General features: G+C 39.2%; 1 protein-coding gene across 13 annotated transcripts in view; it reads right to left on the bottom strand.

The window, feature by feature from the left end:
* Positions 1-15,837, bottom strand: part of slc4a5a (solute carrier family 4 member 5a) — a 75,242-nt gene that overhangs the window by 27,162 nt on the left and 32,243 nt on the right. For 11 of the 13 annotated variants that reach the window (XM_048523001.2, XM_048523002.2, XM_048523005.2 and 8 more), the window contains 9 exons: positions 15,351-15,446; positions 15,039-15,094; positions 10,503-10,660; positions 9,867-9,954; positions 9,222-9,376; positions 8,866-8,991; positions 6,851-7,025; positions 4,558-4,691; positions 2,315-2,586 (listed from right to left, as the gene is read on the bottom strand). In XM_048523001.2, the coding sequence (XP_048378958.1) occupies positions 2,315-2,586; positions 4,558-4,691; positions 6,851-7,025; positions 8,866-8,991; positions 9,222-9,376; positions 9,867-9,954; positions 10,503-10,660; positions 15,039-15,094; positions 15,351-15,446 (1,260 nt within the window). The remainder of the gene's footprint in view (positions 1-2,314; positions 2,587-4,557; positions 4,692-6,850; positions 7,026-8,865; positions 8,992-9,221; positions 9,377-9,866; positions 9,955-10,502; positions 10,661-15,038; positions 15,095-15,350; positions 15,447-15,837) is intronic. The other 2 variants (XM_048523007.2, XM_048523015.2) reach the window with 1 other exon arrangement.

Below are 15,837 nucleotides of genomic sequence, written 5' to 3'. Positions count from 1 at the left end.
TATAAGTTAGTTAAAAGGACAATTCTCCATAAAAATGAAATATATTCCTCATAGGTTGCAATAAGCATTCAAACATTTGAAAAGCCTTGGACCTTAAGTACACAATGTTTTTTTTTTGTCGAGCAGCAGTATGAATCAATTTGATTCATATCATTTGCAATGTAAACAAAAGTTTGTCCATTGATCGGCACAAACTGTTCATTCTCTAATGGTTTCTGTGCAGATCATTCTCCCAATGTGTTACTGTTCAATTAATAAATCACACATTTACAATTGCTGTTCATTATAGAGACAAACATTTGCCCAGGAGAACCCAAACCAAAGGGCTAGCTTGGACTTGAAGGACATATTTCTTATATAAACATCCAATGTAGTACCATCCTTCTTTTGAAATTCCTATATTCAACTGAAGTATAATGAGGACATTTCACTTAAATATCCTACAAAATGCCTGCAGGAAAGGAAAGCTGTAGCAACTATTCAGTTCTTTTCACATTTTAAATAGTTTCCAATGTATGAAACTCCATCTGATTTAATTTTAATTTAATGAGGCAACTTGTCTTTCATTATAAAATAAGCCACTTGGGTCATCTCACTGTGTGAAAGTCACAATAAAGGAATCCCAATACATATCCATGTGGATGTCATCTGGATTAGATCAAGGGTTAGATTATGAAGAGAAATCACTCAGCTTGAATATATTGGGGGTGAGCTGATAGACGATTTCAGAAGTTTTATTGGAATTGATTGGGTTGACAAGTATAAACTTTATTTATGCTGATGGGACAGTGTTGGATAAGAGGACATCACCTTAAAATAAGACCTGGACCATTTTAGATGGAAGTTAAGACGGAACAAAAAAATCCATCCTTTTACTTTTGCAAGTGTTTCAACCTATGTTTAAGATGAGCATCTGAAAACTGTTCACAATATTAAAGTGGAGAGTTGGAGCATACTCTGTGCAAACCTTTGCTTTCCCACCACTTTCCACATTGTGGATAGGAAAACTTGAGAGTTTTCTTTTTGCATTTTATTTAAGAGAAATCTGGGGAGTAGGCAAAACAAAGAAAAGCCTCTACACTCAAAGGGTTGCAGAAGCGTGGAACTATCTCACATAAAACCCAATGGGTAGAAGCTCAATCGAAGAGTTAAAATCTGGAATTGATAACATTTTGATATCCAGGGATGTTAAAGGATATGCAGTTAAAGTCGACAAATGAAGTTAAGACCCATGTTGGCTATCATCTCACTGAAATGTGGAACAGGCTTGAGGGTGTCTCACAACTTCCTCCTTTTCCTCAGACAATCTAAACAGCAGTGCTCCTAACAAAGAGAGGTCCACATTTTCCATCAAGTAAATGTCGACATTTAATTTTGGCCTGGTGCTTTTACGGTTCAGAACAAGCAGAATTCTAAACTGCAAACAATAAATGATGAGAAGGATCAAGATGAGAGATTGACCAACAATTGTTTGAATGGAGAATTTCTAATGCTTCAGTCTCTGTTTCTAATAGTTGTACCAGACAGCAGCTACTACATAATATCTTCAAAGTAAATTTAAGTGTGATTAGTTTCAATTCTGCATCCAGTCAAAGTCATCAGATATAGAAAGGGAAAGAGGAAAGATAAGGATGACAGGATTTGAGACAGTTTCCTTTCTGAAACTTACCCAAGGTTGAAAGTGGCCAACCAGAGTTTGCAGCATATATAAAAATAATAAATAATCAGTTACAAAACCAAAATTAACAGTAGTTGACAACAGGCACCCATTCAAAGAATTATGCATTTAAAGATGAATATTCCCTGTAACCAACATTAATTGTCTTTCTAACACAAAAGTCCATTTTGGGCCGAAGCAGCCCTGTATTTCTTGGCGACTGGCAATCACATCCACCTTCTAACTTGCCATGATGAATTTCAGAGAACTGTCAAAGATAACAGTATGACAGCGATTGTTGGAAAGACACAAACATCACTTCTGGCTGTGGGTATAATGTGGCATTAATTGCAGGTGCATGAAGTGGTAATAGTGGGAATTCTGCAAGCCTGAAAACACTTCAGCCTCAAGAACCCTGTCCACCCTTTGTCAATTGGACAGGTGGGTGGTTAAAATAGTGGTTATACACTTGTTAAGTCAAGAGAACCAATGGGTGTCTCTAACCTCAGTGGATGTAAACTAGTTTGAAAAATTGCTGACAGAAACGGGAATTGTATGAAATTGTGAAGAAGGATACAAACTAGTTTTGGTGTGAAGCGGTTGCTACTCATTTGTTTTCTTTCTCATCACTCTCAACTGAATTGATGCCTGACTCACCTGAATCTGGAGCCACACACTCACACTTGTACATGGTCACATAGTCTGGATTGTAGCCAGAATTGATGGGGTAGTATTTGAAGGCCCCAATCATTTTTTTGATGGCGTCATAGATAAAGATGAGGCTGATAAGCATGGAGAAGCCTTCCTCTGTAAAACGTGTGATGTACTTAATAATGAAACTGGCATCCGTGGCAACTAGAAGAAGGCATTGAAGGGCAGAATGGAGACCAATCCAGAGCCGGAATTCAAGGTAGTCCAGATCATTACTTCTGTAAGAGATACGTGTCCTTTAGAATGAATATTGAAATGTTGATTATGAAATGTTGAAGGTGCTTCTGGAAGACCAGCTTTGTTCTTGTTTGGTGAAGGAATTACAAATAATTTATTTGTAGTGACATCGGTGGAAACCAAAATTCCATTTCCGGTATTAAGCCAGTACCAGAGCACATGTCTTTGAAGCAACAGTACGAGATTATCATTGAGACCCACTGTCAGTTAGGGATGGGAATTGACCTGCCGCCTGCCTGCATGTTAGCTTGTGGACCCTAAGGGTTTTCTCAAGTTGCCATACGTGCAAGTTCAGGGCAACCAAAACGAACTCATCTGCGATGCCCCAGGTTCTATGAAATGCTTTCAACCAGACAAACTGAATTTGAATGATTTCCTGAAGGTGGGCTCCAAAACATTCTTTGTTTCAAACACAAGTCATAGACAAGTACTTTCATTGGCAGTGACCTGCTTGAAGGACTGAACTTATGCTCAAAGAGTTAGCCAACCAGCCTAAATACAGGGGACCTGAGATAGATGATATGGGTAGAGTAATCCATTAAGGGACCTATTTAATCAATCAGACCAAAGATTCATTAATGATTAATGCAGACTCTGAACTCAGGAATTGTTAGTTGGAACAGTCAATTTAATGCCAAATCAGGTACCAAAAGCAAAATGAAGCAGGGTATAAAAAGAGAAAGCGTAGAGTCATAGAGCTGTATAACATGGAAACTGACTTTCTGGTCCAACATTTTGTTGACCATATATCCTAAATTAATCCAGTCCCATTTGCCAGCATATCGCTGATATATCTCTAAACTGTTCCTATTAATGTACCCATCCAAATGCCTTTTAAATGTTGTAATTACACTAGCCTCTACCACTTGCTTTGGCAGCTCATTCCATGCATGCACCACCTTCTGGGTTAAGAAAAGTTGATCCTCCGGTCACTTTTAAATCTTTTCCCTCACGGCTTAAACCTATGCCCTCTTGTTGTTGATTCCCCCACCCCGTGCAAAAAGACCTTGGCTATTCATCCCATCCATGCCCCTTTTGATTTTATAAACTTCTATAAGGTCACCCCTCAGCCTCAAATCATGTGTGTGGATTGAGTGGGTCAGTAAAAATCCCTTGTGGGCCTATGGGGCAGTGGTTGGGTCTGGGTGGAGTGCTCTTTGGAGTGTCAGAGCAGACTCAGTGGGTCAAATGGCCTCTTTCAGCACTGTAGGCATTCTAAATACAGGGTCAATTGAAAACTTACTCAGGATTTAGACCATGTATTCAATAGCCTAACTTTTCCTGAGTAACTATTTTACTTAATTGCTTCAAAACACTCTAATTCTCTGATTTAAGTAAAAACTTTCAAATGGTTGTTGATGCAGAGGAATTTTTCAAGTAAAATTTGAAATTCTGGGCAATTCCTTTAGAGTTTACTATGATGAGGATTCTGCAGGGTTCCCATGCGCTCCTCCCATCTCAGCTGGAATAACCAATGTCTGGCTTGTGGGAAATCAGGCCTATTATTTTTGCAGCAAAATCAGGCCTAGAATGTAGAACTGCTCCTCTGCAGCAAAGACAATGTTCTTAGAGTTGCAAAGCAACATTGTAAATAGATAGATGCATATTTTTTCCCTCAAGGTTGCTTAATGGAACAGTTTAAAATTATAACCATTTCACTAAAATAACCTTTCAAGAACAGATTAAAACTATAACCACTGCATTGAAATTACATTCGACGGAGAAGAACTCCTCATTAAATCCCCAGCCCATCAGTTTGATTACAAACTCCAAATATGCAACACATTTCTAATGTTTACATAAAAATGTAGTCCTCCCTGTTAAAACAATCTTATATTCTACGATACAATATACTGACTTATTACCCTTCCAACTTCCTTTGGCAGACGTAATTAGAAAGATATACTTTCCCTTCATGTAAGAAACAAAGTTTAAGAAACCAAAGCACTCACTTGCTGAAGTCAAACAGAAGTTTTTCAAAGATGAGGATTGGACCTGTACTGCTAAGGATAGTGAGAGGCTGTCCACCGAATAAGCAGAATACAGCACCTGTGAACGCAGTGCCTAGAAAACTTTCAATTACACCCTGTTTGCAGAAACAAAACAGCCCGTTAGATTTAAGTAAAAAGCACTAAGCTACATTGAATTTGATGTAACAAGAGAATTATTGACTCGTTGCCAAATTTGAAACTAATCTGAATCAACACACTTTCTGTTTCAGTGTTCCATTGTCCACCGTGACATTTGGTTACATCTATGTTTCTGCTGGTCATACTGTACAAAGTAAAAAGGAATGATACATTTATGCACAAGGTCATGAGATAGTATCAGTGCCGAAAATCATTTGGCCTATGTTTATCATCCTTCCAGAAGAAATGTCCAGCCATCCACAGGATGCATCTATTTTCTCAATGATTCCAGTTTCCTATCCAGAACTCTATTTCACTCGAAAATAAGTCTCTGCCAAAGATCTACTTCCTGATATGGTCTGAAATTTATTTCGCGCCAGTTTGAACTTGTGTAGTTGTCCAATTGACATGATTTAACATGTAATATTTGATTTATCCCTGTGAGCATTTATTTGCCACTGAAGGTCACTTGCAGTTCATTACTTTTAAAATCATCAGGCCAATGAGTTGTCTCAAAGCATAATACTGTGCAATATATTTCCTCTGACGTAGTAGTATTTTAGCTAAATATCTCTGTATTCTTTTTGCTTTTTGCATTGTCTCTTTAGATTCAATCATGCTGGGCATCATGACTGCTAAAACACTTGGTTATTTTAACTTTGCAGAGTTCTTATGAAACATAGAATGATATAACACAGAAGAGACCATTTGGCCTATCATGCCCCTGCTGGCCCTTTGAAAAGAACTAACCAATTAGGATCAATGTCTCTGTACTTTTCCCACAGCTGTACAATTGTTTCCTTTTCAAGTATATTTCTAATTTCCTTTTGACAGTTACTAATGGAATCTGCTTCCACTGTCTTTTTAGAGACTGCATTCCATGTCACAACAGTTACTGCACTCATTTGTGGGATGTGAGCATTGCGAGCAAGCTCAGCACTTAAGAAACTTCCAATCAATGACAGTTTCACTTCTTATGTAAGGGACATCCCTCAGGAACACAAATGGCAGAACTTTGTTTGAAATTGACATATTAAAATGCTTTCCGCCCTCATCTCAAGACTCAATATAGTTAGGGTATTGATGTCCTAAAATCAGAGAGAGTATTAATATAGTTACCATGTGAGCTGCAGTGCCCAGTTAAAAAACTGTTGACATTATTGTAAATTACTCATAACACACATAGTTGCATATGAGTGATTTGGCTGTCATACAGACCATTCCTTACAAACTTTTAAATCAATTAGTAGAAGTGGAAACTCAATAAAAGGTTTTCTTAGTTAACACAGTGTGGAGCTGGAGGAACATAGCAGTCAAACAGCGTCAAAGGAGTAGGAAAGTCAATGTTTTGGGTTGGGACTGAGTCCCAAACAGAAATATTGCCTTTCCAACTCCTTGAATGCTGCCTGGCCTGCTGTGTTCCTTCAGCTCCACACTGTGTTGACTCTGACTCCAGCATCTGCAGTTCTTGGCATCTTAAAGCTTTCCTTACTCCACAATTCATTTTCATGCAGGTAGTGTGTGAAAAAACAGAAGGCACAATTAATGTAACAACAGCTGGTTACCTTGGCAGCTGGTGACAGATGCTCTATTTGCCAAGAGAATATTAAAAATAACAGATCTTGGCCATATGCAGTTCTGTAATATTTGTGAGACAAGGCAAATTCCACAGCGTCAAACATAATCTGATATTAATTCATCACAAACATAATTCTGATCCATATCCCTTTCACCTCACAGTAGTGTGTCAAGCAGACCATCAGCCATCTTGGATGCATCCTCATGCACATAAGCTGCTAAAAAAAGAATCTTCATTTCAAGTCTATGAGTTCAGTGAATGGAAACAGATGCTGACTGCAGAAAAGAAAATGTTTCCTCTTTCACGAGATAATGGTCTTTCATGAATGATAACTAATGTTATACTCCTATAAGAATTCTCAAAATTCAAATGCATTTTGAAATGTCATAAATTTCATAGAAAATCAGCCTCTGTCTTGCTCTTCAACTTTAAAGATATCTTCAGCCCTGATGTTGGTCACCTCATATCATCTATTAATGTGCATTTGGGTGTGTCAGGATCCAGTGATTGGATGTGTTGATTTGGTGTAGTTCTCACCTGATAATTGTCTGTTGCATCCCCCAGCAATCCTCCAAAGGTGATGGCATTGGTGATACAGCCCAAGTAGATGAAGAGGATGGTGGAAACAGACTGAATGTGGAATGCTTCATAGAAATCACTGGGCAACCAGGGAAGTTTCCTTTTGATATCTAGTATCAGCCCTCCACAAAACCTGCAAGCAGCAAGGTAAACTTCAACTCAGTGAATCACGTAGGCAGCAGCAGTTCATTTAGAGAACATCAAGCTGTGTTGGTCAGTATATATAAATATCTGATGTTCAAAATTTGTACCTTCAACTACTGTTTTCTGTGCCATCATTGTATGCCCTGCTCTTTCTCTATGTTTCAAGCTTTAACTGATGGTTATAAACTTCTCCAAATATCATCAGAACGGGGAGTTGTGAGTTGGAAATGGTGAGAGGTTGCAGAGCTTTGAGGTGCAGAGGGATTTGGATGTCCTTGTGCAAGAATTGCAAGTGGTTAAGTGCGCTGGTAAAGCAAGTAATTAGGAAAGCTGACAGAATGCCATCATTTACGACGAGGGAATTGAATGCAAAAGTAGGGAGGCTATGTTTCAGTTAGAAGATGGTTTGAGTCCACATTTGAAGTACTTAGCTTGTTTTAAGTCTTCCATTATAAGGGAGGATATAAACATATTAGAAACAATTCAGAGAAGGTTTAGCAGACTAATACTTGGAATAGGCAGGTTGTCTTTAGAGCAAAGTTTGGACAGTTTAGGCTTGTACTGGCTGGAGTTTAGAAGAGTAAGAAGCAACTCACTGAAACATGTCAGATCCTAAGGGGTTTTGACAGGGTGAATTTAGAGAAGATGTTTCATCTTGTGGGAGAATCTAGAAATAAGGGTCACATTTAAATTTAAGGGATTGCCCATTTCAGTCATGGATGAAAAGAATACTTTTCTCACAGAAGGCTGTGAGTCTTCAGAACTGATCATCATCAAAAGCTGATGGAATCAGAAATAAAAACAGAAAGTATTGTAGGAACTCATCAGCTCTGGCAGCAGTTGAGGCGGTTAAAATAAAGTTAACACTTTGGGTTTTTTAAGGCAGAAGTGGATAGCTGGGCAAGAGGTGAAAGCTTATCATGGGAGGTGGTTTGTGGAATAACCAACTCAGCAGTGATGTCATCGAGTGGCAGAGCAGTCTCAATGGGCCATGCAAGATAATAAAGTGTGGAGCTGGATGAACACAGCAGGCCAAGCAGCATCTCAGGAGCACAAAAGCTGACATTTCAGGCCCAGACCCTTCATCAGAAAAGGGGGATGGGGAGAGGGTTCTGAAATAAAAAGGGAGAGATGGGGAGGCAGACCGAAGATGGATAGAGGAGAAGATAGGTGGAAAGGAGAGTATAGGTGGGGAGGCAGGGAGGGGATAGGTCAGTCTGGGGAGGACGGACCAGGTCAAGGAGGCGGGATGAGGTTAGTAGGTGGGAAATGGAGGTGGGCCATGCAACCTACTCTACTCCTTCTCCCAATTTGTATATTCTTCCATTTCCAAAGGGGAATAGGTAGAAGTATTTTGATGCAGAACACTGTTTTTACTCATATATTTTACATATATATAAATACATTAATTGCTCAAAATTTGAAATTTTGAGTGCCTGAGCTTTTTTTTTCTAATTTATAAGTCTCTGGTCAGAGCTGGTAGCAGAACAAAACTTAAGAATGGGTCAGGAACACTGGGCAGGAATGGGAGTGGCATTGGCTTGGCAGTGCTGGGACATTCACATTCCAGTCCAACACTTCTGATGCAATCCAGCTTTCCCTCATTCGATACCATAAGCTGCTGTCATGTTGTCCTATAATTTCTCTTGTGAGGCTTTTTAGAAGGACTCAGTAATGGTCACAGTGACTGCTGACAAAAATGGCTTGATAAGTCATAGGCTCTAAAAGGCTTCTCTTGCCCACAGTGGCCTAATCTATTGTAACCTCCAATAATCCAACATGCTCCCTCCAATACCTACTATGCTGTGCTCTCCAATTGAAATGCGTACCTTCCTGTCCACATCAATTCTTCCCCAAGTTCATGAGGTGCTGGCATTTCTTCATCATCACTTCCTCCTCCACCTCCTGCTGAACCATTCATCTGCCCAGCCTCATTCAGAGAGTAAACAGATTTCCTGTGTTGAGATGTGGGAGAGAGACTTAAAAACGTAGTTTGATTTCTGTTTTAAGATGATAAAATCAGAAGTAGAAAGACTGATTCTTTCTTGTCAAATTTGGCCAGAGAATGTATGAAAATGGATCATTTATGAGAATTCATCACTTTGCCAGAGAATATTTGAAGATGGAAAGGTAAGATATCTCTATGAAGAAACCCTACAATGGGTGGAATTTTTAAAAATCATACCTTTTCTCAGCTGGTGTGACTTTCTTGGGTGGCTCGATCCTGATCTTGGGATCCCATTCACCGGGAGGCAGGACAATGACTTCATCAAGGAATTCATCAATGCCAGCAATCAAGTCATTTCTGTCTCTTGCTTTATAAGCCACATCACTGAAGAGCTGGATCCCAGAACAACAAAAATGCAATGTAAATGATGGACATAATAATCCAGACACACAGTTAAATACAGATTTAGTCATTTGTATCAATACAAGAAGGAATATCAAGGTATGCTATTAGGAAGGAATATCAAATGCCAAGTTTTTTTTGGTACAACTGTAGAATTTACTTTTTCTTGGAGATACCTTGCTTTGACTAACATTGCATTAGAGAAACCCTTCAGTGGTGGGTGTGGAGAAATTTCACCACCTATTATCAAGAAACAAGAAGCTGAGTGCCAGCAGAAAGGAAAGCACAATGATGTACAATTCAGAAAGGCCTTTTACAGTTGAATAAATCTTTTCACTGGGGTCTTTACATTTTTTCAGCGCTATAGTGAGAATTATGGTTCTGCCATAATAAATAACTGCCAACCATTTTCCTCTATAACTTCAGTGTATGATAGCATGAACTCTACTTTTTCTAATAGGATTAAATGTAATAACTCACATCATCAACCATCAGTGTTGCCATGGCTCTTCCTATTTCGCTATAAGATTTGCCTTTCCCTTGAGGGCCCAAAAGAATAAAAATAAACCTGTTCAGGAAATATGTCAAAATATTAAAACTGTGAGTGTTAAAGTACCAATTTTTCTTTCTTCATTCCATACTAAATTTCTTTTTAAAATTGAAGGAAAGTGGATTCCTAATTTCAGTTGCATGCCAGCTGGAATGAATATATATATCTAGCCTGACAGCACTTAATGTATCTCTGCAGAGAGCTAATTGTTTTTACAGTGCGGTTGACCTGTAGAGTGGTCTCAGATAGACTTAAAACATCAGCACTGCAGACCAACAATGATCTGTTGTCAGCTATCCAACAGACTATTATCCTCTCAATGGACCACAAGTGATTACCCCTGTCAGCTGAAATATAGTCAGCATATAATATTACTTTGAACTAATTAATTCTGAGAAATTAACTTACAGCCCATCATAACTTCAGTAGACAGAATGGCCCAACTGAATGCTTCAAAATAGAAAGTTAACTTTGTTTCTGAAGTATTCCTGGACAATAGCACACACTTTCAATTGTGTTGTTTTTATACTGGACCTAACCACATTGATCTCTGGGTGCACCAGTACCTTGTTGGAACAGCCACTTCTGTCAGCCCACCCAACATCGTTGACTGCAAGAGACGGACAAAAGCTACGAATGGCTTATCCAGAAAGTCGACTTCACCCACAAGGATATTTGAAGCTTCAGAGTCGCGAGGTATTTTCTTTTTGAACTTGTTCTTGAGCTGCAATGAATCACAGACATATGAGTTGGAAACTGAGGATAGTAGACTTCTACTGAACAGAAAGAGATAAAGGAAAGAAAGAATACTGGAGATCTCAATCATCAACAATAACGACAGTGTTTTCACACCTTTGTTTTCACTGACTGACCGACTACTCCCACAGTTTGCCAGTCCCAGTGTTCCAGGAAGGTGGATTATCAAACACATATTTCTGAGCTTCACTAGTATCTTCAGAATGTGTCAGACAGTCGTTGAGCAGAATGGTCACTGAAGAACACTTACTTGAACAGATTTTTACAAAATAGTGGTGAACTGCCCAGTTCTACAATCAAGATGCATGAGACAGCATCCACCCAAACTCAACACTTTGGGCTAGTTTCCCAAATCTCATGTGCAGTAACACAAACACGGAGAATGCTGGAGAAAGTCAACACTATCTGTGGTATTAGAAACAAATTTAATGCTTCAAATCTGGTATGACTTTGTATCAGGGGTTCAGAAACTTGCTGTGTTTATTTCAGATTTGCAGCATCTTGCTTTTAATTAAGTGTTGCATAGAATGTTTCATTTGGCACCATCAAAAATAGTGGTCACTGTAGTCCTAGATGACTGGTCACTCTTGAGAAACAGATGAGTAATGGTGAGTTTAACCTGAGAGTCGCTATGTCTCAGGTGAGGGGTGAGTGGTGAGATTGAGAAGGCAGGACTTCAGCTCATGTGGGAATTGAAATTCTGCTTTTGACATCAGTCTGTATCATGAACCAGCCATCTAGCCATTTGGCTGACAACACACCCCCAACCCCACCCCGATCCCCGCCATGCTGACTGAGACAAGTGAGCCAACCATTAGCAAACAATAGTGATTTTTCTGGTACTTGGTTACAATTACCTACATTACTCAAAAACAAAATTAAAATCCTGAGAAAAAGGCTTAACGATGAAGAGCCAGGGGTTTGTTCAAGGACCAAGAATGCCCTTTATAAAATAATTTGCAGTAAAGGGCATCCTATGATTCCTAAATACAATAACTGAGGTTCAACTTTATTTTGCAAAAATAAATTGGGAAATCTTTGCGTTAGCTCTCCACAGATGTTGGCCAATGCTGAATCCTCGATCGTTCATTAAGGCAACCAAAATGTTGAGGCCTCTAAGCTGGGTGTGAGGTCAAGAATGTGAGTGCAGAACTAAGCTTTATCCTCGTGATTCCAATCAGTGGCAACCTGCTACTTCATAATCTGATTAACAATTCAAATTTGTGGCATATTTAATAAAACTGAAGTGAGATGAATCAAACTTGAATGTTTTTTTTAAGATACGAACTTTGAAATTCACAGGAAGAAAGGTGTAAGGCCAGTGTAAATGGCATGTAAGTTCAACATGGGTTTATTTAGTAACTTAGAAGAACCCTTGAGTTGAATTACATTGAGTTATTGAACATGTATGTTCTTCTTGCCAATCAATATCAGTGCTTTCATGTCTATATTTTATAAAATAGCTGTGCTTCTTTTGAAGGAAGCATTCTGTTCTTCTAAAACCTGGATGAAGGGATCGTCTGTTTCACAGCAAATCAGACAGCACTACATCTGATTTTCATACTGCACTGAGTTAACTGCTCTCAGTCTTTGGTACCAGGAAACAGGAGAATGAACCATTACTCTCACAGCTGTCTGATGATGTGTGGATGCAGGATTAGGTGAGCTCTTTGCCTCAGCTCACAAATAAGGAATAATCATCTGCTGCAGCCTTTGAAACATTCATCTCCCAGCAAAAGTGAATGTGTTGGAAGAAGTCTTCGGTGTTTTGTGTTCAATTATTTTTCTTTTATTGTGTACAAATATTGCTGTTATGTTTGTGTTTTTGAACACTGCCCTCAGTCCAAAGAATGTTTGGAGTCCAGTAGCAGGGCTCCACTTACTGTCAGGTTCTCTGATGTCCAAGCAGACAGAGTGAGGTTAGTGCATTTAAGGTTCAAAAATGAAATTAACCAAAAAAGGCATTCACCATATCAACTACTCAAGACTAACTTCTGTGGTATACTCTGTGTAGATTGGAGGAGAATATGACCTGATTTGAAAGTTTACAAGATTTAATATTAAAACTGAGTCTTTCGAAACTAACCTGTCCAGTCTGAACTTTCACATATGACCTACTCCAAGTGACCACTCCTGCCATCTAAGAGATGGTACAGAGGTATCAGCTTTCTTGAGAGAAGCTCTTGGTTCATTACTGACTGCACAACATGCTCCCTCCCATATAGTGAACAACAGGAATGGCTTTTTAAAATTCCTTTAGTCGTTCTCTACGTTTGTGGGAACTACTCCAATATCACATTCATAAGGGCCTGAGAACAATGTTGGGCTAGTTTGATCTGTAAAATGGGTCAGAGTGAAACTTTCCACTTTTTGTCCTCTAATTAACCTGGATTTCTAATGTATTTTGTTGCCTCTCTCATGGTACCAAAGTAACTGGAATAAACCATTCAGCTGCTTGAGCATGTTCAGCCCTTTAGTTATATCCTGGCTGATCTGTATTAGGAGATTACATGTCTTCAGGCATCCATGTAAATTGTAAGGTACAAGGCATTACAAGTACATAGGATAGACTGAATAGGAACAGAAGCTGGCTATTGATCAGTTTAAAATAAAATCTAGATATTAACAATCCTTACAACACAAGTCCACACAAAAATAAAATCTAAATATGAATCTACTACAGTACAGTCCATGATCTACAAGACACAAGTCAGGAGTGTGATGGAATACTCCTCAATTGCCTGGATGGGTGCAGCTCCAATGATATTCAAGAAACTATCCAGGACAAAAATATTCAAGAAACATCCAGGACAAAAAAGCCCACTTGATTGGTACACTATCCTTTTCAAGTGGAAACTGAGAGGGAGTGGTAATGTCAGTGGATCAGTAATCCAAAATTCTATCTTAAAACCATAGGGACGGGGGTTCAAATTAAACCAGGGCACCCAGTGGAATTTGAATTCAGTTCATAAAATCTAGAATTCAAAGTTAGTCTCAGTTATAGTGACCATGAGAACATCGATTGTCATAAAAATCCATCTTATTCACTTTTGCAATCACACTTACAATGGAATATAGTTGACTCTTTGGAATGTAATTGATTCTTAACCATTTTCTGAAATTGTCTGGAAAGCCCCACAGTTTGACGGTTATTAGGAATTGGCAACAATACCCTCCAGCAACACTCATATCACATTCAACAGAATAAAGAAACAAAATAATACACCACCTTCAACATTTACTCCAACTATGATCAAAATCATAATGACAACACAGTGTCCCATTTACAAGCTGCAACTGGCTAAGGCTCCTTTGACAGCACCTACAAAGCCATTGACTTCTCCCAGCTTATAGGAGCAGATGGGAACACCATGGATCACACCGTGACTTGGTACTAGACTGCCATTCCTCAATGTTGCTGGATCAAACTCGTGAAACTCCCTCCCTAAGAGCACTATGGGTCTGTCTATATTCCAAGAACTGCTGTGGTTTCAAGAAAGCAGCTCACTACCACCTTCCCAACAGCAATTACAGATCGTCAATAAATTCTGGCCTCAGCAGCAACGCCCCAATCCTGTGAAAGAATTGAAAAAAAAATCCGAGCGAATGATCAAACCAGCAGAGATCGCTGTGAACGTTTTATGGGACTTCTGTTGTTGATGCATCATTTTGACTGCTGAATTACTCAGAAGTCTTGAGGACCCAATCCAGAAAACAGACTGCACATGAATTCCTCAGGTGTCGGGAGATATGGAAACCTCATCGATGGTATAATTTGTTGCTTGTTTAACAAGTAAACCACAACATCAACATTGCAAATTCCATTACCACGTGCTGTGTTCATGACCCATTTATCCAGTTGCTAACCAGTAGCAATACGATAGAAAGGGCACTGCTGTCATTAATTTGAAGATCACACACACTGATTTCAAGCAGGGCTCATGAAATACTTTTCGAGAGAAGCAATCCAAGTTAATTTTTCTGTGATAGTAGGAACTGCAGATGGTGGAGAATCTGAGATAACAAGGTGTAGAGCTGGATGAACATTTTCTGTGGTTCTCTTCATAATAAGGGGATCTGAGGCCACTTATGGTTATTCTGGCTGTACCTTGGCAAATACAGCAGCCTGGAATCTTTGCCCCCAGGACAGTGGATGGCCTCACTAATTCATATCTTTGGTCAGGAAAAATGAGCTAACATAATGATAGAAGCATTACTGGTTTAACTCCAAATTTGTGATCTGTATTAGGAGATTACATGACTTCAGGTGTCCATGAAAATTGTGAGGTTCATAGAATAAATTCATGATAATGATTTCTATCCATTGTCCTTCAGTTGAGACTTACCTGATCTGTGCTGGGAGTATCTGCAATGTCATTCATGCTTCTGCTTTGAGCACGACCTGCAGTGTGGAAAAAAAATACAAAATCCGGTCATGTAATTTGGAATGCATGTGGTTTTCTCTTAACAGAAATAGAAAGGGTTAAGAAGATAGTGAAAGGAATGGGTCGGCAATTCAGAACTGAAGGAAATCCTTCAATTTATTGGCGAGTACTTTGTCTGGGCATTAACCAAGGAAAGGTTGCATGCACGTAGGCTACATGCAGCGCCTTTATCTTAGTTAGCTGGTCACTGGTTAACTTCCAGAGGTGACTTACGTAGCCGTCCATAACTGGCAGCCTGCCTCAGTCCCAAGTCTTCAGTAGAGCGGTGAAAGTTTGTCCCAATGCCAGGGATTCGGTTGGGACTGCGAGCTGTAGGTAATGTGGTAATTCGAACAATTAGTAAGGAAAGAAACAAAAGATATAACATTAGGAAGGGAACAATTGCAATGTGTGTGCATGAAAGAATCATGGCAACAAAACCAGATTGTCTCCTCATTAGTTCTTATAGAACATTGGGATATATTTCACCCTTAAGCTGTCAGTGCCAGCATCCTAGAACACAGAATGCATAATAAGCTGCTGCCTTAACCTTTGGCCACGTACAAGACAATCTCTATTTGGTACACCGGCCTCACTTTTTTATTTCAGCCAGGCTGTGGATTCTCGAAGGCTAGAAAACTCACACCAGCTGAGATTGAAAATCGTGTCCTTCTCAAACTCCTGTCTGGCAGATAGTATTCACAGAAAAGGAACACCCACC

This window comes from Stegostoma tigrinum, chromosome 40, assembly GCF_030684315.1.
Source record: "Stegostoma tigrinum isolate sSteTig4 chromosome 40, sSteTig4.hap1, whole genome shotgun sequence".
Classification (NCBI taxonomy): domain Eukaryota; kingdom Metazoa; phylum Chordata; class Chondrichthyes; order Orectolobiformes; family Stegostomatidae; genus Stegostoma; species Stegostoma tigrinum.
The sequence above is the reverse complement of the archived record's forward strand: the minus strand, read 5'-3'. Positions and strand labels throughout refer to the sequence as shown.